General features: G+C 55.1%; 1 protein-coding gene across 4 annotated transcripts in view; it reads left to right on the top strand.

The window, feature by feature from the left end:
* The window catches only part of IQSEC1 (IQ motif and Sec7 domain ArfGEF 1), a 71,830-nt gene that overhangs the window by 15,810 nt on the left and 33,225 nt on the right, over positions 1-22,795 (top strand). For 3 of the 4 annotated variants that reach the window (XM_063113705.1, XM_063113703.1, XM_063113706.1), the window contains exons 2-3: positions 10,269-10,563; positions 15,428-16,677. In XM_063113705.1, the coding sequence (XP_062969775.1) occupies positions 10,269-10,563; positions 15,428-16,677 (1,545 nt within the window). Of the gene's footprint in view, positions 1-10,268; positions 10,564-11,208; positions 11,501-15,427; positions 16,678-22,795 lie in introns of those variants that run through there. The other variant, XM_063113704.1, reaches the window with a different exon arrangement.

Genomic DNA, 22,795 nt, shown 5'->3' with positions numbered 1-22,795 from the left:
GTGTGTGTGTGTGTGTGTGTGTGTGCGCGTGCACCTCCTGCATGCAGATGCTGTCTGCAGACTCAGCTCTGTAGAACTGATATTCTCGCGGAGAAGCCAAACATAATGTACCCACAAATAGTAGTGTGGTGCTGCTGGGTATGTGCTTATAGAAAAAAATGGAGCGGTGCAAGCTAAGGGAGGTCTGGAAAGGGGGAGCAGTTTTCAAAGAGGGAGGCCAGGTAACCTTTGAGTAGAGACCTGAAGGAAGTGAGGGAGTGAGCCATCTGGATGTTGAGGAGGACAGAGGGAATAGCATGTGCAAAGGTCCTGCGGCAGGAGTGTGCTTGGAGTGTGAAGGGTTAGCCAGGATGCCAGTGGGGCTGGGGTGGGGTAGCCAAGAGGATGCAGGAGAGGAGGAGCAGGAGGAATGCCAAGGTCCTGCAGTCTTCTGGGTCACTGTGAGGACTTGGGCTCTAATCCCACCGAGTGAGGTGGAAGCAGAGGAATAATGTTGTTGGAGTCATGTTTTAACAGGATCCCAGCTGCTGAGTGGAGAAGGGTGGGGGCGGGGTGGTGATTGAGGCCAGAAGAGCCCAGTGGAGAGGCTGTGGCAATAAAGCAGGGTAGAGGTGAGGGCCACACAGGTCCGGCTGGTGGCAGGAGGGGCCAGTCAAGCGATCAGATGCCAGCTCTGTTTTGAAGGTGGAGCAGCCCAATTTGCTGACAGATGGGAAATAGGGTGTGAGGAAAAGAGGGTTGCCAAGAGTGAGCAGCTGGAAGGATCAGTTGCTGTCAGCCTATGTGGGGAAGGCTGCCGAGGAACTGGCCTGCAGGAAGGGCTCAGTTTTGGACCTGTTTTTGAGATGTCTACTAGTCGTCAAAGGGAAGGTGCCTGGGCAGTGGGATGTTGGGTTTATTTGGTTCCTCTGTGATTACTGGATATCTTCATTAATGCTGAGTAAAAGCAGATGCCCTTCTGAGCTCCAGCCCACCCGTGCCAAGCCCTACAGGGGTGACTTCTGGATTGTCCAGAAAGATCATCACCTCCCTCGTCTTGTATGCAGTGCTCCTGGTTAACCAGCCAGAAGTCACATCGGATGTTATGTCAGTGCCTCACATAGACTTGCACTCTGAGTCTTGTCATTTCACACGAGGGCTCCAGCCTCCCGGGCTGCTCTGTCCCAGGCCTTGATGGTGCCTGGTGGCTCTGGGCACAAGGCTCAGCATCTGTGTCCATGTGTGTGCTTCACATGGGTCACCCTATTTCCCTCTCTGTCCACCCTCCCTAGATTTCCACTGGGGGTGCTGGGACCACCTCCTCCTGCTCACCACCCCTCCCCTTTGAGGATCTTTCTTTCCAGGGCATGTTCATCCCAACCCTGCCTGCCAGGGGGATGAGTAGCATCACCAGGCCCTAGTCTAGGAGGTCCCCACCCTCCTCCTCCCTAGGAGGGGTGAGCTTGGGGCATTCCCAGGAGATTCATAAGTTCATTCAGTCACCAGCCAGACATCTGTCCTCTCCAAGAGCCACTTACCAACTGTGGTCCTGGCTGCAAGGCTTTAGGCATCAATGGAGTTTCTGCCTTACCCCCCCCCCACCCCAAGACCAGAGAGGGGGACTTGGGTGACCTGCACAGTCCTAGCCTCCCAAGTCCCCTGGGAAAGCCCTTGCTGTCCCTGGCTTGCCAGACACACCAGCTCTGCGTCCCTTCTGTACACGCTTACTTTTCCCTTGAAATCCACCCCTTTGTGTCCTTGTACACTGCTCCTTGGCGCCAGGTTGCCAGCCCTTGGTGGCTGCCTGCAGGCCCGGGAACATTCCAGAATGGGAATGACTGGAAGAATGACAAGGATTTTCCTGGCTCTGCTCTGAGCTCTGCAATCCTGAGCAGGCCACAGATCCTTTCTGAGCCTCCATTTTCCTCATCTGCAGAATGGGAGGAGTAGTGCTGTCTTGGTGGAATTGTTGCAGGGTACAATCCCGATACTTAGCTGGTGCAGGTACTGAGCTGGTGCTGGGCTTCCCGATGGCACAGTGGGTATGTGTAGGTGACCTATCCCAAGCCACAGCTGTCCAGGAAGACTGATTTTCTAGACCCTGCTTGAATAGCAGTACTAGCCCCCAAGACAGCCCCTTCCCAAATCGCTGAACTGGTAAAAACCGATACCTCCCTGAAGCTCCTGCTTCTGGTCCCATGGACCCACCTACCCCTCCCCTATTCACTCTCCCGCCCCCAGACCACCCTACAGAGACCTTGGGGTGGCAGCTGCCCTTCCCCAGCGGCAACATCCCTGCTCTTGCTCAGAGGACATGGTCTCCGGTTTCTTCCCCTTTACCTTCTCCCCAGACCCTGCCGTGGTCTGTCCCATCTCCACCTAGCCTGGCACAGAGCAATACCATCCCCTTCCCGCTTCTGGATAATCAACCTTGTTTAATGTGGCCTAGGCAGCAAAGATCCGCAGAAAGCCCCACGAGGGAACTTGTGAGGTCAGGGAGTGAGTTGCCCTGCCTGGTCTAGACTCCCTTTCTGGAAATCAGAAATCCTGACAGCAGAGCGGGGGGAGGCCACAAGGCGTGGACGCATGAGGGGCATACATATTTCAGGAGGCTGTTTTGCTCTGGCCTACGCAGACTGCCAGGAGTCTGGCCTGAGGCTCCTGGCGGGGACATTTAACCACAGACAGGCTTTCAAGATTGCCTGCTTCCTCCAGCGTGGGGCCCAGCCCCTTCGGAACAGGGTGGCTTCACTATGCGATGTGGCCACAGCTGGCGACACGCAACCCAGGCTTATTTATCTTATTTATCTCATGACCAGGCACAACCCCAGGACCTCCAGCCTCTGGACCCCAGCCCTGCCCTTGGCATGCCAACTGCATGCTGCTCCTCTGAGCAGCCAGGCAGCAGAGATTTCCGTTGGGGTCATGTCCCAGCCCCATTCTGCCCTATCTTGCTGACCTTGACTCAGTGACTCAACTCCACTGAGCCCCTAGTTCTTCATCTGCAGGACAGCGGTCCTAGCTTCCTCTGAGCTCTCAGGGGTGACGGTTGGGCTACAGCATTTTGTGTGTGTGTGTGTGTTTGTATACAGCACCCACTTGCTCCCCCCACAAGTAAGAGGCCACAGTGGATGAGTGTTTGGGCTCCGGAGCCAGGCTGCCTGGGTTCTGGTTTCACTCACTAGCTGTGTGCCCTTGGGGAAGGGCTCAGCCTCTCTGTGCCTGTAGGGTGGTTGAGAGGACTGTTCAGTGACACGTAAGCTTTGAACATTGCCAACTGTATAGACGTTAGCTGTTATCACCTTCCTCATCATCAAAGACACTGGGGGTGAAGTGCGAGCCTCCCTCCTGTCCCTTCACCAGTGCCCAGAGACTCCTCTGACTCTGACTAACATTTTTCTTGAGAAAAGTCATTCATGACCATAATTAGACCAGACATAATTAGAGACATCCGTGGCCGAGAGGCCAAGGCCTCCCCCCACCACCTCTCCCCTGACTCACTCCCCAGCTAGAGTCAGGACGTGGCATCTGCCGCCATCTGGGCCGTGGGGCCAGGGTCCCATTGTAGGGCTGTCCAGTCACGTGGCCCGCGCTGGTGGGGGACATCTTTGGCCCAGGTCTCATATGCCTCTGCCCTGGGGTCAGGTGCTGCAGCCTGCAGGTGGGTGTCCATGGAGAGAGGGGCCCTGCAGCAGGCAGGGTGCTGGGGCAAGTGACCCCGAGTTGGGCACAGGGCCTGTCTGCTTCCCGCCTCCAGCTGCCAGGTCAGGTAGGTTGGGCCCTCTTAGTCAAAGAATAACCAGAGACAGACAGCCATTAGGAAGAACTTTTTATGAGACAAGCACTGTTTTAAGGACTTCACTGTATCAACTCTGCTAAGCCTCACAGCAGTTCTGTGAAGTAGGTACTCTACCCCCATTTTAGTAGAAGGGAAACTGAGGCATGGGATTATTCCTGCCCACAGTCACACAGCTGGCAAGTGCTGGAACCAGAATTCCAACCCAGACATCTGGAGGCCTCAGCAAGGAGCCTGTTCAGCCCCCTCACTTGGCAGAGGGGCAGTGTCAGGGGGTAGGGGACTTTTCAAATTGTGTTCTCTGTTCTTACGTGGTGTCCAATTGTCCTAGGGCAGTAGGAAACTCTGGATGCTGTCCTGTAGTGATCCAGTGCCTCACCCAGCCATTTCCCCAATAAAGATAACACAAACCACTTCCAGGGGAGGAAGGCATGTTTGGGAAACTGGAGAGGGGAGAGGAGCTTGGGGCAACCTTCATTGTGTTAGAGCTTGGAGTCCCCAGGCTGGAGGAGGAGGAGGACCGGCTGTGCCTGAGCCCAGGGTCGGGGCACTGGGCAAAGTGTGGGCACATCCACATGCAGCTCTCCAGCCTGTTCTCCAGCCTGCCCTTGGCCAGTCCCACCACCAGGGGCCCCATCCTGGATACATGGAGCTCATCCCATGGGAAGGAGCAGGTCTCCCTCCCCTGGCCATTCCCATCTTCGATGGAGGCTTTTGGGGATCCTTGGGCAGTTGTCTCCAGCCCTCACAGAGCAAGACCCCCAGTGGGGTGGATGGACCACACACACATGCTCTGGGTGGTCTACATGCGGAGGAAGAATGTGTGGGGTGGGCGCTGCAGTAGGTGGGGATGGCCTCGTAGAGGAAGTGGGGTTTTGAGCTGAGACCTGAGTGTGGCTCCTTAGAGGCCAAGAAATACAAGTAAACAGTACAGATTCAGATGGGCCATGTGGTACTGGGATCCAGGCTTCCAGCCAGGATTAAGGTCCCTTTTTACCACATCTCTGATGGGTGTCTGACCTGCCACAGTTGGCACACTTCCAGTGACAGAGAGCTCACTACCTCCTAAGCAGTCCTCTCCACATGAGAGTGGTCTTAGTTTTATGTGCAGGAGAAATCTGCTCCGGCCTCAGGATCAGGATATCTCCCTTGGGGCTGCATTCCTCCTGGCTGTGCAGTCCCAGCTCTTGGTAGGAGACCTCGAGTTTTTCTCCTGGCATACTGTTATTCAGGCATGGCACGTGGAGTTCATCTCACATGCCAGCTGGGATCAGTTGTGTAGAGTGTTGTGTTGGAAGCAGGCAAACACTTTTCCCAAGATTAGCAGGAGGGAGTCTGTGATCAATTAGCAATGTCTGCAGGGGTGTGAGTGTGGAGTTCATCTCACGTGCCAGCTGGGATCAGTTGTGTGGAGTGCTGTGTTGGAAGGGGGCAAAGGCTGTGCTCCAGATTAGCAGGAGGGAGTCTGATCAATTAGCAATGTCTGCAGGGGCGCTAGGAGGAGGAGAAGGGAGAGAGGGGGATGGTCAAGCACCTGCCCCAGGTCTGCCATCCCTGCTCTGGGGCTTTGGGGTTGGTGCAGCACCTGACACAGTCTCTGCTGTGATCTCACAACCCGCGGGCAGCAGGGCTATTTCACTGCTGGCTTTTTATTCATGTTAGTGATTGGTTTCCCAGCTGCAGCACTGCATCGGTTCACATTAATTTTATGGTAACGAAAAGTCTCCCAGTTTTTTTCATAAGAACAACCATCAAACCGTATATTCCTCCCATCTTGACATTATTTCCGTTATATGAATATAGGATTAATTTAAATCAATCCCTTGCTGTTGGGCATTTAGATTATTTCTAAAGTTTTATAATTAGAAGCAACACTGCTGTGAAAACCCTTGTATTTACCTCTTTGCAACTTGGTCTCATTTTCTTAGCACACATCTCTGGAAAGAGAGTTGCTGAACCAGGAGAATTTCCTGAGAGCACTGGGTGGCATCCACCTGACTGCCATATAATGTTCCAGAGACTCAAAACTGTCAGGAAATGTTCAGGGACTTGGAACAGTGCCCTGCCCCATTCCTTGATTTGCATGTGGCCCAGGCAGCTGGGAGAGGTCATGAATTCTGGGGTGCAGTTGAGGATCCTCTCTGATGTGTTCAGTCCTGTCTGATGAATGGGGTGGTGGGGAAAAGTTTCCCCAAGGGAGCAGAACTGGGTGGTGAGACGTTGAGCAGCTGAGCTCAGGAGGTTGGAGGAAGTCATGGGGTCAGGGATATAGGGCTAGTCTGGCTGTTCCCTGACCCAGAAGTCCTGCGTAGAGCTTTGTGCACGCTGATAAAGTGTGAACTTCATTTTAAAGCCAAGATCTGTGTCACTCAGGCATCGGCCCTTCTGCCGTAGGGAGGAAGAGAATGACTGTTCTGTGACATATGACAGTTCTTCCTCCCCACAGGTAGACACGGAGGGCAGAGCTGAGCCTGTAATTGGGAAAGAGGAGGGGCTTACAGCCTGGAACTTCAGGGTGTTACTGTAGAGAAAAACATCTTTATGAGTTCAGCCAGAACTTGGTCGAGCATCTGCATGATTTAAGTTTGATAACTTTTCCTCGCTAGTGCTCTGAAAAAGCCATACTGATTTGAACCCACACCAGCAGGGTCTGAGAGTGCCCATTGCTGCACATACTTGTCAACACTGGGCATTTGCAGTTAAAAAAAAAAAATTATCTTTTTGTTATCAGTTCAGATAGGCTCAGACTGAGAAAACACTCTCTTTTAGTGTCTCATACGTGTAGCTTCTGACTGGGACCACCACGCTGTGATATTTATTCTCTGGCTCAAGATGGGATCTTTAGCTACCTAGAAAAATTCTTGTGATGCTCACTTCTGTCCACATGGCATTTGGAGGAACCCCTGTGGCACCATGCTGGTTGCAGTAGGATATCCTGGCCATCTCTTTTCTTATCAGGATGGTTTGAAGCTGGTTTTGATTTTTTGGAGTGTGGAAAGGCTGCCTGTCAACTCAAGGGTACACCACTCACGTAAAATGGGACTTGGTGGTAGTTGGATTGCAGCAAGAGGAGGTGGCGAGAGGGGGTACTAAAGTGGTGGTGCTCAGGGACTGAAGGGACAGGCTCAGGGTGACTGTCAGAACCTCCCTTCCTGGAGAACGTGGCCTTGAGGGGAGGCCTGGCCCTCTCTCCCAGGCACATCTGGAACTGCTAGCCTGAGGCACAGGGAGTCAGTGAGTGCCCAGAGCAGAAATCCTGGTCTAGCACAGCCCCAGAAAGTTCTTGCCTGTCCCCAGATACCTCTTTCCCAATTTTATCCCAAAGAGCGTCCTGGCCCTGGGCCCAAAGCCTGTCTCCCTCCACAGCAGGTGATGCCCGCCCACTCTGATGTCTGTCTGTGACCCCAACCGTTCAGCAGCCAGAGCAAGGCATAGCCCTTGAGTTAAGTGGCTGTCACCTACTTCTCTGTCCTCAGCCCCCTCTGCCCCAAACCATGGCTGACGGGGAATAATGGCATCCTCTCCAGTTCTCTGGCAGACCAGGCACTCACTGTTCACTCCCTGTGGTCAGGAAGAACGTTCTGTTCTGCCTGCTTGCAGCTCTTTTCAGGCCAGATGGGAAAGGGTTGAAGAGGTGGACAGTCCCCCTTTATCCTGGCTCGTGGGTCACGGGCATCAGCGAGGGTCCAGACCAACTACCACCTGAAGGAGCTACCTGGCAGCTCAGAAGCGGTCCCTAGGCCACCAAGGGGCTTCTGCTCCCCTTCAGGGACCTGCGGGGAAGCCACCTCTCAGCCTCCATGTGTTTCTGCTCACTCAGGACTATGAGGCTGTATAAAACTCTCCTCCTAGGGTTGGCCCGTGGCTCACTTGGGAGAGTGTGGTGCTGATAACACCAAAGTCACGGGTTCAGATCCCTATATCGGGATGGCCGGTTAGCTTACTTGGGAGAGCATGGTGCTGACAACACCAAGTCAAGAGTTAAAATCCCTTTACTGGTCATCTTTAAAAAAACAACAACAAAAATAACCTCTCCTCCTATGCAAGGAGCCCCGGCTGCATCTCTTCAAGGACGAGACTGTTTCCTGCCAGCCTCTTGCTTGGAAACACAGATTCGGCCCCTGATTGAAACATTTCCAGTTTTGGGGATGTGTGTGTGTGGAAATGCTTCCTCGTGGTGTGCTAGCAGGCTGCAAAGACGAGGCAAGAGGGAGAAGGACAGTGGGGCAGGAGCAAAGGCTCGAGATTCCCCAGCAGAGCCGGCTGCTCCTCTCTGGGCTGAGGATGGCGGGCCTGAGGTCTGGTTCAGGAGTTCCTTCACTCCTTCACACAACAGTTGGTTGAGGGGCCGAGTGTTTATTGTGAGGTACTGTTCAAAGCTTTAACAAAAGAATGGGAAAACTTTGAGATCTGCCTGTCCCCATTCCTCTCTCCCACACTACACATGAGGTGTACACACAGCACATATGCACGAGGTGTGCACACAGCACATACGCACAAGGCATGTACACCCAGCACATACACCCGAGGCGTGTACACACAGCACGTATGCACGAGGCGTGCACAGAGCACGTACACACGAGGCGTACACACAGCACATATGCACGAGGTGTGTACACACAGCACGTACGCATGAGGTACATACACAGCACATACACGCTAGGCCCGCAGGAAGCTGCTGTGGGGTGGGCTGCAGGAGAGAGTACTTGGGTGACTATTGTGATGTCGGGAGCATCTTAAAGTACTGTGTTCCTCAGACACCTCTAAGGAATCTATTCTAACCCACTTGTATTTACAGAGAGGGAAACTGAGGCCTTGAAATGAGGGGTGACCTACCCTGATTCACAGCCAGATGAAGGCAGAATCAGGCAAAGGACCTGGGTCACCTATCTCCTCTCCCAGGCTCTTCCCCAAGGAAGCACCTCTGTCACACCTTAGCCCCTGGGCAGCAGGATGGGATGTCCCACTGCCTATCCCTGAAGGTGGGAACCAGCTGGTGGAATGGAAGTCCCATTTCTAAACCACAAGCTGGAAAGCAAGGGCTGAGATTTGCCACCCATCCCTGACTCAGGGTGAGATTGGAATCAAAGGGCAGGCTCCTCCCACCACTTGGGTGGCTGGCCTTGGTCCTCTCTGCTCCGGGCCCTCCTTCCCTGGGCCCCCATTCTCTTGGTTTCTCTCAGGGTGCTCCTAGGAGTTGGTGAATACTGTCATTTTCTACACTTGGCAATGGGACCCTGGCAGGCCCTGTGGAGGAGGAGTAGGCATAGAAGCAGAGCTGGGCTGGCGTGGACCAGTTGGCCTGGGGCTGTCGAACACAAGGCGTCCTGTTGGTCTGAAGAAGGGACCGTTGAGGAAGGACTGCAGCCTGGGTGGGGCCCGTGTTCCCTTCACTCTGCTGTGCCACTTTCCGTGAGACATCCACCTTGGCCCCAGGGATCACAGGGTCTTTAAAGTCCCTTCCAGCCTGAGATTGAGGGATCTTATAGGGACCAGGAACCTGGCAGAGCAACTGCAAGTTGTGTTAGAAACTTGTCGCAGAAATCTCTCCCTTCGCTCCTTGTCGCACACTGAAAAGCAATCTGCAGCGGAAACCAGTGTCTGCACAGAATGAAAAGGTCTTTAAAGTTCATGATTTGGGATCAGTCAGTCAGCCAGTCCCGCTCTGTCCTTTCCAGTTGGTCCCACTCCTACTTGATGCACCATGTTGTGGGGACAAGAGGCGGTGAGGTCGAAGGGAACGGGGTCCCACCAACTTGGGCTTGAATCCTGATTCACTTGCTTGGTACTTTTGTGACCTCACCTGTACAGGGGGAGTTAATAATTTCTCCTTTACAGACTGGTTTTAAGGTTTAGAGAAAAATGTGTGTGTAACATTGTGCTGGTTTCCAAGCCTGCCATAGCAAATACCTCAGACTGAGTGGGGGGGGTGTAAACAACAGGAATTTATTTTCTAATAGTTCTGGAGGCTGGAAGTCCAAGATCAAGATGCACAGTAAAGAGTCACTTTTGTTAATTATTGCTTTAAAAAAAATGGTGGGGGGGGTCAGAGGTGTACTTAATCCAGGTGGTGGGAGTGAAGACGAGAAGGTGACAGGATTCGCTCAGTCGGTATTTCCTGAGCACCTACTGTGTGTCAGGCGTTGCTCTGGTGCTAGAGATCATCAGCAACCCAGTGGGCACATCTCAGGGAGCGGACATTCTCACGTGGGAGACTAGCAATCAGCTAATTCAATCAGTAAAGTGTATTGGGTGTTTGAGGGTGGCAAGTTTTACAGAGAAAACAGTGAGTGGGGTGGGAGCCTCGGAAGGGTGCCAAGAGGAGGGTCTTCACAGTCGCAGGGTTCCTCTGGCTGCATGTGGGACACAGTTGTGGCCCGAGGGGGAAACAACAAGAGCAGGTGGTGTGGGCTCCTGCCCACGCCTCGGCCCCGGCCCCCTGGGTTCTGGTTTCCCACTTACAGGAAGCCTCTTGCCTCTCTCTCCTCTGCAGCGTTGAGGGTGAGGCCCCCAGCAGCGAGACCGGGACATCCCTGGACAGCCCCTCAGCCTACCACCAGGGCCCCTTGGTGCCCGGTTCCAGCCTGAGCCCGGACCACTACGAGCACACGTCGGGGGGAGCCTATGGGCTGTACTCGGGGCTGCCAGGGCAGCAGCAGCGCTCGCGGAGGCCCAAGCTGCAGCACTCGACCTCCATCCTGCGCAAGCAGGCCGAGGAGGAGGCCATCAAGCGCTCGCGGTCACTCTCCGAGAGCTATGAGCTCTCCTCGGACCTGCAGGACAAACAGGTAGGCTCTGCCCACCAGGTGTCCCATGGGGAATGTCTCCCAGCTGGTGGCCACTCCCACGACAAAGTGACAGAGTTGAGTCAGGGGCATATTACTAAGGATGTGGCCCTCCCTCAGTCTCAGCTCCACCTCTTGCTCTTCCTGGGAGCCTTTTGTCCCAGCTTGGCTGTGGCTGAAAGGCTTAAACGGACTTAGAGCAAAGGGACTCAATTGCGTGACATTCCTTGTGGGGACTCGCATAGATTCGTCTTCAGATGAGGCCTTCACCTAGGTCACATGATCCTCACGGCCAGGATCTGGGGGGCTGTGGTGGCATCTGAGTGTCATGGCCCAATACCACCAGCACATGCAAGTTACGTGGCCAGCCTTGAGGTTCTGAGGACCCAGGAGAGGACTGAGGGAGGGAGCCTCTGGAGAGAGGAGGAGGGAGGTCAGTTCCTGACATAAATAGCACAAGCTCTAAAAAGAACAGCAAGCCCATTCACAGCCTCTGAGGCAAGGTTGCTTATTATATCCCCTTGGGTTTACAACTCGGTGTTCGCATGGGAAATCACCTCACTGAAGGCTGCATTCCCTCCCCCAGGGGCCTTGGCCCACAGAGATGACGCAGACCCACCATGGGGCGGGCACCTGTGCACAGAGCAACGAGGGTGCATGGCCTGCCTGTTGGCCAGCTGAGGAGGGACTAGAAGCAGCTTCTCAGGGTTGAGGGGAGACGGGAGAGTCCTGTTCCTGCTGAATTGGTAGGTGTAGGAGCAAGGAAGTGAGAGGTCCCTGGGGAGGCAGAGAGCCCTCACTTCCAAGTTCCTCATAGTGCAAGCGCCTAGTAGGCCCTTTAGTAAGAATCCCAGTGAGTGAACAGATGAAACATGAGTGAGCCAGGGAGTGAACATGTCCCTCAAAAGCTTCAGGCTTCAGGAAATCCCCAGCCTTCCAGGTAAGCAGCTCTGCAAGCTTGTTGGGACAGGCTGGGGAGTCTGCTCGACTTCCCCCAGCTCTTGGGCATTGGCTTTGGGCAGGCACCTCATGGCTCCCAGCAGCAACCTCTGCCCTGGCCTGGCCCTGGGACACTCAGATGCCCCCAGACTCTGTGCCACAGAGGTCACCTTGCCCTCCCTCTTGCCTGCAGCCACTATGTGGCCTGGCCTGCACTCTGTTTGCTCCTCGATATTCCTGTTGGTCCTTTAAGGAGCAGAGATCTGGGCCTAGTGTGGCCCCTGACTTCCTCAGGGAGCAGTGGGGCCACTGCTCAGGACGGGTCTTCTTTCCTGGCAAAGAATTCCTTTCTCAGCCCCCTCCTCACCCTGCCTTCTGCCTTGCCCTGCGACTTTGGACAGCCCTGCCTGCTATGGCCCTGATCGCTCTCCATCCTTTTACCTGTGTGTTCGGACTAACAGGGGCCAGAAAGTGACCAGAGCCTGGTAGCAAGTCGTCCTCGAATCTTGTGGCACTTGGCCCCATGCCCAGGCCAACGGCAGGGGAGAATGGCCTCTGTTCCGTTTATCAGTTAATGCTCAGATCCACAGAGGATCACAAACAGTTTATAGTGAAAGACATCTGCAGCAGGACCATTAAAATAGAAATGAGAAAGGTTACAACTTAATAGAGGCCTGTGAGATAATGACATGCTCAATACGGACCTAACAGGGCTGCAGCTGTTCATTTTCATTCCATGCGTGTTATCTGAATGCCCACGTACACCAGACACTGTGCTTGGTGCTGGCGAGGGCATGGCGAATGAGATGAGGGCCCTGTTCTTGAGCTGACCATGTTAGTGACCAAGAGACAGTTTAATTCCAGAAAGAGATACAAACTCCAAGGAGTATAAAATTGAGGAAAGAAATAGAGTGGCTATGGGAGGTGACAGCATTGGATAAGGGTGGTTGGGAAGACCTCTCTATGATGGCATTAGAACTGGATGTTCCAGGAAGAGGTAACAGCAGGTGCAAAGGCCCTGAGGCAAGAACGAGCTTGGTGTATGTGAGAGATGGGAAGGATGGCAGGGGAGAGGTAGCAAAGAGGTGAGAGAGGAGGTGACACAGGACGACTGAGCAGCCCATGCTTTACTGAGTCTCCTGGCAAGCAAGGCAAGAGTGGGGATAAGACAGATTGCATGGGAGTTGCCAGAGGAAAGTAGGTACCCGGATTCCACGAGGGGTTAAGTCTGAGTAACGCAAAGTCCCATTTTAGTGAAAGGAGCCCAGTGGGAAGTCTTGTGCATTCTTCTGGCCCCTGGTCTTCTGTACCCAGCAGTGGTTTCCTGTCCTTTAGAGCAGGAAACCTGGGTGGGTGTCAGGTACTGTCCCCAAGTGGCTGAGAGGTGACAGTTCTGCTTTGTGGTTCCTTGTCCCTGCTGTTCAGAAATGTTTCTTTAAAGGGCAAGAGAGGGCCTAATGGGAGAGCCCAGCCACAGAGTGGGCTTCTCCACCCACTAAATGTGTGGCCTGGGCCACTTGCTTTCCTCATCTGTTCCCCTCTCCCTCATTTGGGAAGGGGGATAGTGAAACCCCTAGGGAGATGAGAAGTTGCTGTGAGCACCAGCTGAGGGCACACAGCCCCTGGCACACACGTGAGCTGATGTTCATTGAATTCCCTCTGCTGGGTCCTAGCAAACTTTTAGACTGGGCCTTGCGTTAGTTCCGGCCCAGAAAGTGGATTGACCACATTGGGTTTGGGGGACAAGCAAGAGCAGGCCTGGGTCAGGCTGTGTCCTCCCGGGGGAGGGATGAGAGGGGCTTTGGTGGCTAAACAGAGCCCAGTTCTGCCTTCCTGAAGTCCAACCCCCCAACACACACAGGGACTTGGGGAGGAAGGCTCAGGAAAACAGGGTGGCTGCTGGTTGCAAGGCCCAGAGCCAGCAGGAGAGAGGGCCATAGAGTGAGCTCGGGCTTGACCGTGGCGCTGGACCCAAGCCATTTTGGCCCAGGGCTAACAGGAGGGGCCCAGGACCACAGGCCTTCTCTGGCAGCAGAGAGGAGGGGAGAAGGGGCTTCTTGGAGCTCGCCCTTATTGGCCCCGTGGGCTTTCTGTGCTCCACTCACAACCCAAAAAATAGAAACTTTCTGCTCACAGATGTGGAAGTGAGATCATCTCTTTGGATGGCATTCAGTAACTTCGGGGAGAGAGAAAAAACAGAACTGCCCTGGCTGACTCTGGGCCCGGCTGGGCTTGGAAAAGTCATTCCCCCACCGCCCACCCCCTCCTGCGGGCCGGGAGAGCTGTTGCATTTAGTGTTTGGGAGCTCTCTCCAGGCCTGTTTTGCAGGTGTCCCTGAGGTGGGTTGACCCCATGGAGCATGCACACTCATACCCAGACTCAGGTGACATGCTGATTTGCTTTACAGAGAGGTGGACAGAAGCATGAGGTCACTCACCTAGGCCACCTGCTGGGAAGCCAGAGCACCAGGCTGCCCGTGGGTGTGTGTGGCCTCTAGTGGCCCCGAACCTCTTTCCCCCAACCTGGCACAGCCCTCGTTTGCTCAGCAGCTGTTGAGCGTTAGTTACTCCAGTTCTGAGTGTGAATCTGTTCATCTTCCATGACAGACACTTAGCTCCTCAAGGGCGAGGACCTTGCCTATCTCCCTCTCTACCGCCAGACTCAGTGTGATGCTGGCCATAGTAGGCAGGTGGTACTAGATGGGCAGGGTGCAGCATTTTGCCTCGCTCTGAAGGGCCTGAAAACTCTCCTAGGCCCACGTCAGAGGCCTGGCCTGGCAGAGAAGCCCAGTCCTTATCCTGGCTTTTCTTTGATTCCCATGGAGCTAAATCACCTGCAGAGCTGTTCTCCTTTGTCACTCAGGAGCAGGGCATGGGCCCCAGCCCTTGGTGCTGTCCTCAGTCATGACTGCAGGACTTCACGCTGGGGAGACATTGAGCCAAGGCACCTGAGAGCTCGCCCAGCCCCCTCCCACAGCCCACCCTTCCAGAATGCAGGCTGTGCGGTCCATCTCCACATGCCTGGAGATGGCCATCAGGAACTGGTGCCAGTGAGTGGGCCAGCCCTGGAACCTACAGGCCCTGAGTGTGTGTTGGGTCTCCTCTCTGGGCATCAATTTGCCCATTTGTAGAGTGAGGGGCTCGGGGCCCCACACACTGTGAGCACCTTCCAGGAATGCAGCTGAGGGTCTCCAGCCCAGCTGCCCCATGCTTGGCATGTGCTGAGTGCTTTGTCTCCATCTCATCGAGGGCTCCCCACAATCCTATGAGGTAGGTCTCAGTGCCACCCCCATCTTGCAGAGAAGGAAACTGAGGAACTGCATGGGACCCAGGCTTCCCCAGGGTCACACAGCTAAAAGGGGCAGAGCCAGAATTAGAGCCCAGGCACCTGGCCTTGGCACCTGCTCCTCAGTGCAGCAGACCTCTCAGGCCTGCCTGAAACCCAGTGATCCCCGAGCCACGAGAGCTGCACTGCCAATGCTGTAGAGAGGACATGAGTCCGGAGGCCAGCAGCCCTTCCGCAGCACCCCAGGGCCTGGCCCAGATCTTTGGCCTCCCGACCTGCACAGGCCTCAGGTTCCTCACCTCCCGAGGCCTAGCACTACCTCTTCCAGCATCTCCCACAGGGTTTTCGTGAAACTGCATTAAACTGTGTGCCACAGGCTGTGCTGGGCCAAGGCTGCTGTGACCAAGACGTTGGGGAAATTTGGCTCACTACACCCGGCCACTGCGTGGAGGTTCTGAGAGGGACGCACTTGCCCTCACTTTAACGTGGTGTTTCTCCCGCTCCTTTGACCTTGGAACCCGTATCTCGCACAGGCCTGCCAGCGTCCCCCAGCAGTTGTTCTAACCAACTCTGGGGCATCTGAGGCCTTCCCAGTCACACTGCCCACATGCAGGCTGTCCTCACGCTGCTCTCCTTCCTCCAGGTGGAGATGCTAGAACGAAAGTATGGGGGGCGCCTCGTGACCCGCCACGCGGCCCGCACCATCCAGACGGCGTTTCGCCAGTACCAGATGAACAAGAACTTCGAGCGCCTCCGCAGCTCCATGTCGGAGAACCGCATGTCACGCCGGATCGTGCTTTCCAACATGAGGATGCAGTTCTCCTTCGAGGGGCCCGAGAAAGTGCGCAGCTCCTACTTCGAGGGGAAGCAGGTCTCAGTGACCAATGATGGCTCCCAGCTGGGGGCCCTGGTGCCCTCCGAATGTGGTGACCTTGGCGAGCCGCCCACCCTCAAGTCTCCGGCCCCCTCCAGTGACTTCACGGATGCCATCACAGAACTGGAGGACGCCTTCTCCCGGCAGGTGAAGTCCCTGGCGGAGTCCATTGACGATGCCCTCAACTGCCGCAGCCTGCACACCGAGGAGGCACCTGCCCTGGACACGGCACGGGCCCGGGATGCCGAGCCCAAGCCAGCCCTGCACAGCATGGACCACCACAAGCTGGACGAGATGACAGCCTCGTACAGCGATGTCACCCTGTACATCGATGAAGAGGAGCTGTCGCCGCCTCTGCCCCTCTCACAGGCCGGGGACCGGCCATCTAGCACTGAGTCGGACCTGCGGCTGCGGGCTGGGGGCACTGCCCAGGACTACTGGACCCTAGCCCACAAGGAAGACAAGGCCGACACAGACACGAGCTGCCGGAGCACACCGTCACTAGAGCGGCAGGAGCAGCGGCTACGGGTCGAGCACCTCCCGCTGCTCACCATTGAGCCACCCAGCGACAGCTCTGTGGACCTCAGCGACCGCTCAGATCGTGGCTCACTCAAGAGGCACAGTGCCTATGAGCGGAGCCTCGGCGGGCAGCAGGGCAGCCCCAAGCACGGCCCCCACGCCGGCCCCCCCAAGGGCCTCCCCCGAGAGGAGCCCGAGTTGCGGCCCCGACCCCCCAGGCCCCTCGACAGCCACCTGGCCATCAACGGCTCAGCCAACCGGCAGAGCAAGTCCGAGTCGGACTACTCAGATGGGGACAACGACAGCATCAACAGCACTTCCAACTCCAATGACACCATCAACTGCAGCTCTGAGTCGTCATCCCGTGACAGCCTGCGGGAGCAGACGCTCAGCAAGCAGACCTACCACAAGGAGACCCGCAACAGCTGGGACTCGCCCGCCTTCAGCAACGATGTCATCCGTAAGAGGCACTACCGCATCGGCCTGAACCTCTTCAACAAGTGAGTACCCTGCCAGGCAGCCTGCCAGAGGGCCGTGCGGAGGAAGTGCCAGGCGGGCATGGGCACACCACGAGCCGTGGCGGGGGTAGCGGGGCTGAGTCCTCCTTTGCTGCTGTCCCTGTGCCTTTGCACGCTCCGAGTCAGAGCTTTGGAGAGAGCGGGTATGAGGGCAGGCGAAATGCACCGCATCTGTCGTTAGGGGAGATTCAAGCCTTGTGAGTGGAGACCCAGTCCCTCCCAAGGGCCACTGTTGTGTGGACAGCAGACGCTCATGGGCTCAGCCGGGGCAGAATGGAGGCTTTTCTGAGAGAGGGGCATTGGGTCCCAGAGTCCAGCACCCAGTTTGTCACGTCCACCCCATGTCTGCCCAGCAAGCAGGAAGTCAGGCTTGGGGGAGGCAGAGCACTGAGGCCTTGGAGCAAGGGTGTGTGGCCCGTGTCTGGGGGCTTGGGGCTGACACAGGCCAGACCCAGCTGTGTTGGAGGGAAAGGTCTTGGGGTGCTACGTGAGTTGGGTTCATTCAATGGCTGCTCCCTGTGAGGCCCTGGAAAGGTGCTATCGGGCAGCCCTGAGAGCAGATCCAGGGAAGGAGGTGAGTATTTAAAGCAGACTATTCTCAGCACAGCCAAAAATAGCAAGAGGAAGGAGAGGAGGGCTGAGCACTCCCTTGGAGGGATATTAGCAGGCTCTTGTTAAACCTGAGATTTCACATTATTTCCATCCATGGTGCCTCTGGGATTTGGGGTCATCAGACAGGCCTGGCGCTGACTCCCTGGGAGTTGAGGACATGGCCAGCCTGGTGGTTACTGACACACATCCTGGAGCCAGAGGCAGACGGGAGTCTTCCCAGAAGTCCAGACTAAGGTGATGAGAAGGACAGTGGGACCTCTGCTGCGCTGTTGTGGGCTGCCCAAGGCCAGCGCCTGGCCTGGGCTGTACCCCTATCATTCCTCTTCTCCTAGGTGGGGGAGACTTAGGGGCACCTGTGAGCCATCCCTGATATAAGTGGACACATTGTCCCGGGGGTGGGTATAAGGAAGAGCACATTCACTTGGGGCCATCCAGAGGGCTGTGGATTATTGGTCCGTGCTCAGTCATGAACAAAGAGTCTTGGATGTCTGGCACCTGCCAGGGATGCTCTCCCATGAGACTCCTGTCCTCCAGGGGCCTGCTGCTCAGAGGGCTAGCCCCACTGCTGCGCAAGCCATGGCCAGAGTGGCCCACTGGACAGTGGAGGCTGTGTGCCGCCATGCCCATCCTGACTGTCCCCAAAGTCTGCCCCCTGTTCCTGGGCACAGCCCAGCTCCAAGATCCTCTCTAGACCCAGGCCTGTGTCCCCTGGAGGGAGGCTGGGATGACCGGGGATCCCAGCAGAGTGGACAGGTTGAAGCCAGCAGTGGGGGCCAGGAGGCCAGGAAGAACAGTCTACCCCAACCAACCAGCTTCGGTCTCTGTAGAGTCTTTGCACTGCTATTAATTTTTAATTACATGCTCAACACGTGAGTATCTTCTCCACAGAAAGTGAAAGCCTTATAGGATAAGGGGAACATCCTCTTTGACTCTTAGCATTTTGGAGCCTTTCCTTCCAGCATCTTTTTTCTGTGCCTTAGTGTGTGCTCTTCGGAAGTGTGGACAGCGGTGGTTAGGAACACAGTTCTAGGGCCACGCTGCCTGGCTCCAAATCCTGGCACTTCCCCTTCCTGGCTGTCTGTCCCTGGGCAGCTTCGCCTTGTATTCCTCAGTGTCCACACCTGTAAAGTGGGGCTGATGCCACCATGCCCACCTCACGGAGTGGTGCATGTGCAGAGCGCCAAGGGCAGTACCTGGCACAGCATGAGGCCGGTGTGCCCATCAGTTGCTGTGATTTGATCCTTGCCGACATCATTTAGGGCTTGGGGCTACGTGACATTGTCTCACAATATCTTTTTAGATATAATTAACATACTGTAAAATTCACTCTTATGAAATGTACGAGGGTACTTCAGAAAGTTCATGGAAATGTTCATATTATCTTTTAATTTGATTTTTCCATGAACTTTTTGAAATACCCTCGTACAATTCAGTAGTTTTTAGTTACACATCTTGCAGCTTTGTCCGTGCTCTCTTGTCTAATAGCAGTTTTGAATTTTAATTCAGCAAATCATCAGTGTTTTCTTATTTAAAAAATTACTTTGGGGCCCAGCCCGTGGCGCACTCGGGAGAGTGCGGCACTGGGTGTGCAGCGACGCTCCCGCCGCGGGTTCGGATCCTATATAGGAATGCCGGTCACGAGAAAGACAAAAAAAAAAAAAAATTACTTTGGCTTTTTATGTTTTATTTCAAAAGGTTCTCTCTCTAGTCATAAACATAGTTTTTAAATTTTTTTCTTTAGTACTTTTATAGTTTCGTTTCCCACATTTTAGGACTTTAATCTGGAATTTGTTTTGGAGAACAATGCAGGGTGAGGGGTCTAACTTTTCTTATGCTCTGTGAATTCACCGGTTCTCTCCAAACAACGTATTGAATATCCCGTCCTTTCTCTGTTGACTTGAAATGCCGTCTGATTCCTACATGAACGTGGGTGTGTGCTTGGATCCTTTCTTTCATTCAGCAATTATTTATTGGCCACCTACTGCATGCCAGGCACTGTTTTGGGGGGCCTGGAACATGTCAGCCAACAGAAGGAAGATCCTTGTGGAGCTCCACGCTAATGATTAGAAGATCTGTTTGTTTATTCCTCTGCCAACATCAGACGTTTTTTATGGTGGGGGGCGGGCAGCTGGCTGGTACAGGGATCAAACTGCAGACCTTGGTGTTAACTGCCCTGCGCTTTAACCACTTGGTAACCAGCCCACCCCCACCATCAGACTTGTACTTTCCTACAGTTTTATAGGTTTTCTTATTAGGACAAGAACCCCTCTTTTGTTCTTTTTAGTAAATGTCTTGGCTCTTCTTGGGGAGTTATTCTTCCACGTGAATTTTAGAATCAAATCATTAAGACCCGTGAAGGATGCTGGTGGATGTTGGCATCACCTTCAGCTTGGGGAAACTTGCCCTCCTTCCTCCGTGGATGGATGGGGCTGTGGGGCCCAACCACGTGTGGCTGTTTACGTTAAAGCTAAGTGAAATCAATCCAGTCCCTCAGGTGTACTAGCCACATGTCAAGTGCTCCCTGGACACATGTGGTTGGCAGCTACCACACTGGACAGTACAGATGTGGGACAGTCCCATGACTGCAGAATGTGCCCAAGAGGGCAGACCTGCAGGGAGTCTTACTTCAATGCAGGTGTCAGCATCCCACCCCCCAGGGCAGGCACCATTGGGATTTCATGGGGAGCACTCCCTTCTGCCCCTTAAGGAGGCTGCAGGATGGCAGGAGTGTGTCCTAAAGCACTAGCAAGATTCCCAGCTCAGCCCCACACCAGCCTCCAAGCCTTAGTTTCCCCTTTTGTACTGTGGGGTAATGATACTACCTCAGGGAAGTGTTTGGAGGATTTGAGGAGAAGCCGCTTCTCCAAAAATGTTGTTATTTGAAGAAGTCAATGCCTTCTTAACACAGATTTGGAGGTTTTTGGTTTCTAAAGTCTTTTCGTAGGCATGTGCCCACTGCCAAGTCTCCCTGGAGCCTCTCTAGGTCCCAGAGGTGGCTGGTAGTTCAACTCTAAGTACACAGAACCCCAGTCCCCACTGCAGAGCTGGAACCAGAGCTGCATTGGGAGTTTGAGGCCTCTGAGGCTGGGCAGCAGTGTGCTTGGTTTTTCCTTGAGTGGGCCCTGGGGCTGCTGGTGAAGACTCTGGTGGGCCCTGAGCAGCCCTGATGCCCAAGGCTGGGTTGCCTGTCCAGAAGGCCCCTCCTTCAAGACCTCCCTTCCCTCCCCAGGCCCTGCACCTTGCTGGCCACGTCCGCCTCTCTCCCTGGGGCTCTGCCTGTGGGTCCCTTGTCCCCTCCTACCACCATTGCCCTTCCTCCCTGGACACCCACCTTTACCCACACCCCCTGCCAGCCCAGCCTCCAGGACAGCTCTTCATTCTCGTTCCTTTCCAGTAGTGAGCTTTCCTGGCGTAACCTCTGTCTGGAGGGAACATCCCCCTCAAGGGCTCTGAGGAGGGTCTGAGTGACGTATCCAAAGCACAGGGGCCAGCCAGGTGCCCCGAAAGGAAAAACAAAACAAAGGAAACCCTAGAAAGTGATACGGGTTGGTGGGGAGTGGGCATCCCGGCAGCCTCTGAGGAGGCTGCAGAGGTCTGCCTGACATCCAGATGTCCCTCCGAGCGTCTGCCCTCCACAAACTCCAGGAAGGGCTCACCCCCACTGGGCCCAGCCAACGCCACACATCTGGCTTGTGGGGCTAGGGGGAGGGTGGAGGTTCCAGGAGCCAGAGGCAAGAGGGTTTCAGGCCCAGCTCTGCCACTTATCAGCTACAGGACCTGGGGGAACTCCCTGCACCATGAGCCTCACCAACCACACCTGGAAAATGAGTGCAAGGTCCCCACCCTGAGTTTGGTGAGGATTAGAGGTAGCAGAAGCAAGAGCCTGGCCTGGAGCCTGCCATCCCAGGAGGAGCTTGTGGATGGCAGCTGTCATGGTCTCCGGGGCCTTTGCTCCCAGAGTGAGTAGCAAGGGAAGGGGGCTTCCATGGCCCTGGGCTTTAGGAGGACCTGAGCAGATGGTTTGATGGACCAAGTAGTCTTAACTAGTGAGGATGGCTAATACCTGCGTGTGCTGATGGTGTGCCAGGTGCTGCTCCAAGAGCCTGTCATGCATGAACTCACGTTCTCCCATGGACTAGGGTCTGTTAGTAACCCCACGTCACAGATGGGTGAACTGAGGCTCAGAGAGGGTAACTTGCCCAAGGTCACACAGCTGGTAGGTGACCAGGCTGGACTTCACACCCTGGCCACCTGGCTCCTGAACCCATCCTCACAAAATTCACAATGTAGGAACTGCCAGCAGCAGGGTAGCTCTGGGTTCCCACCTCCTCTCTAGGCCACATGGAGTCCAGGAGGCAAAGCCATAGCACTGGTGAGAGGTCCTGTACCTCTGGAGCAGTGGTCCTGGGGCCGCCATAGCACAGGAGCTGGGGTTGGCACTCAAGCCCTGCTGGGTGCCTAGCAGGTCCCTCACTCAGCCTGTCATCTCCTTGCCCATGGACGGTGTTGAAATCCCACTGCAGGCTGCTCTGCTCCTGCATCCCATACTCATGCTCAGAGGTGCGTGCCTCCCCGTGTCCATTCCTCTCTGTCACATCCCTCCCTTTTACTCACCTTGTCACAGGTGGGCCAGGCCAGACCTCTCCCGTCTCCAGAACAGTGTCCTCAGCCCCAGAGCTGCTCTGTGATAAAAGGGGCACTCTCAGAAGGGAGCGAGTGCCTTGTCTCTGAGGAGCCTGGGCCTTGGCAACCACTTGGTGTGACAGTGTGGTGGGACTCCTGCTTGGGCTAGGAGCTGTTCACAGGGTTCCCTGAGGACCCTTGCAGTCCAGGATCCTGCATTTGGAGGCAGCCCCCATCTGTGAGCAAGGCCCCCTCTCTACCCTGAGCCCAGGCACCAGGACCCACCAGCTGCTACAGGAGAGAGGCAGAGAGTCTCTCTGAAAATCTAGGGGAGGAGCTACTATTTCACCCTTCCAGTGCCCCTGGTGTCACCCCACTACCTGTGCAGGAAGCCAGGGCTTGTCCAGTCTCTCTCGGGAAGTACCACAGCTGGTGCTGAGCTCCTGATCTGCTGGCTCTAGCTCCACACTCCTGTGGCTAACATGTTTGTTGTCATGGATGAAAACAACAGTGATGAGAGCCAGCCTGTATAGACTATGGATTAAGTGCCAGACCCTGTGCAAAACATTTCTGTGCATTATCTCACTGACTCCTCACAACCTGCCAGGGCTCAGTAAGGCTGTGGCCTAAGCTCAAGGCCACAGGACCACAGGAACAGAAGCACTGGCTGCAGGGTGGACACCATGCTGTGCCACCTGCCATTGCCTGTGGTGCTGACAGTTTAAAAGGCGTCTCTCTTAGGAGCAGTCTGAGCTGGGTCTTTGGAAGTCTGTCCCATTCCCTTGGGCATGGGCCACTCTGGCCTGTGGGGTCCCTAGCCCTGCTCTGGGTCTAGGGTGACTGGTGCTGAGCCCCTCAGAGAGGA

This window comes from Cynocephalus volans, chromosome 11, assembly GCF_027409185.1.
Source record: "Cynocephalus volans isolate mCynVol1 chromosome 11, mCynVol1.pri, whole genome shotgun sequence".
NCBI classification, from domain to species: domain Eukaryota; kingdom Metazoa; phylum Chordata; class Mammalia; order Dermoptera; family Cynocephalidae; genus Cynocephalus; species Cynocephalus volans.
Note: the sequence above shows the minus strand (reverse complement) of the source record. Positions and strands in the feature narration are given on the sequence as shown.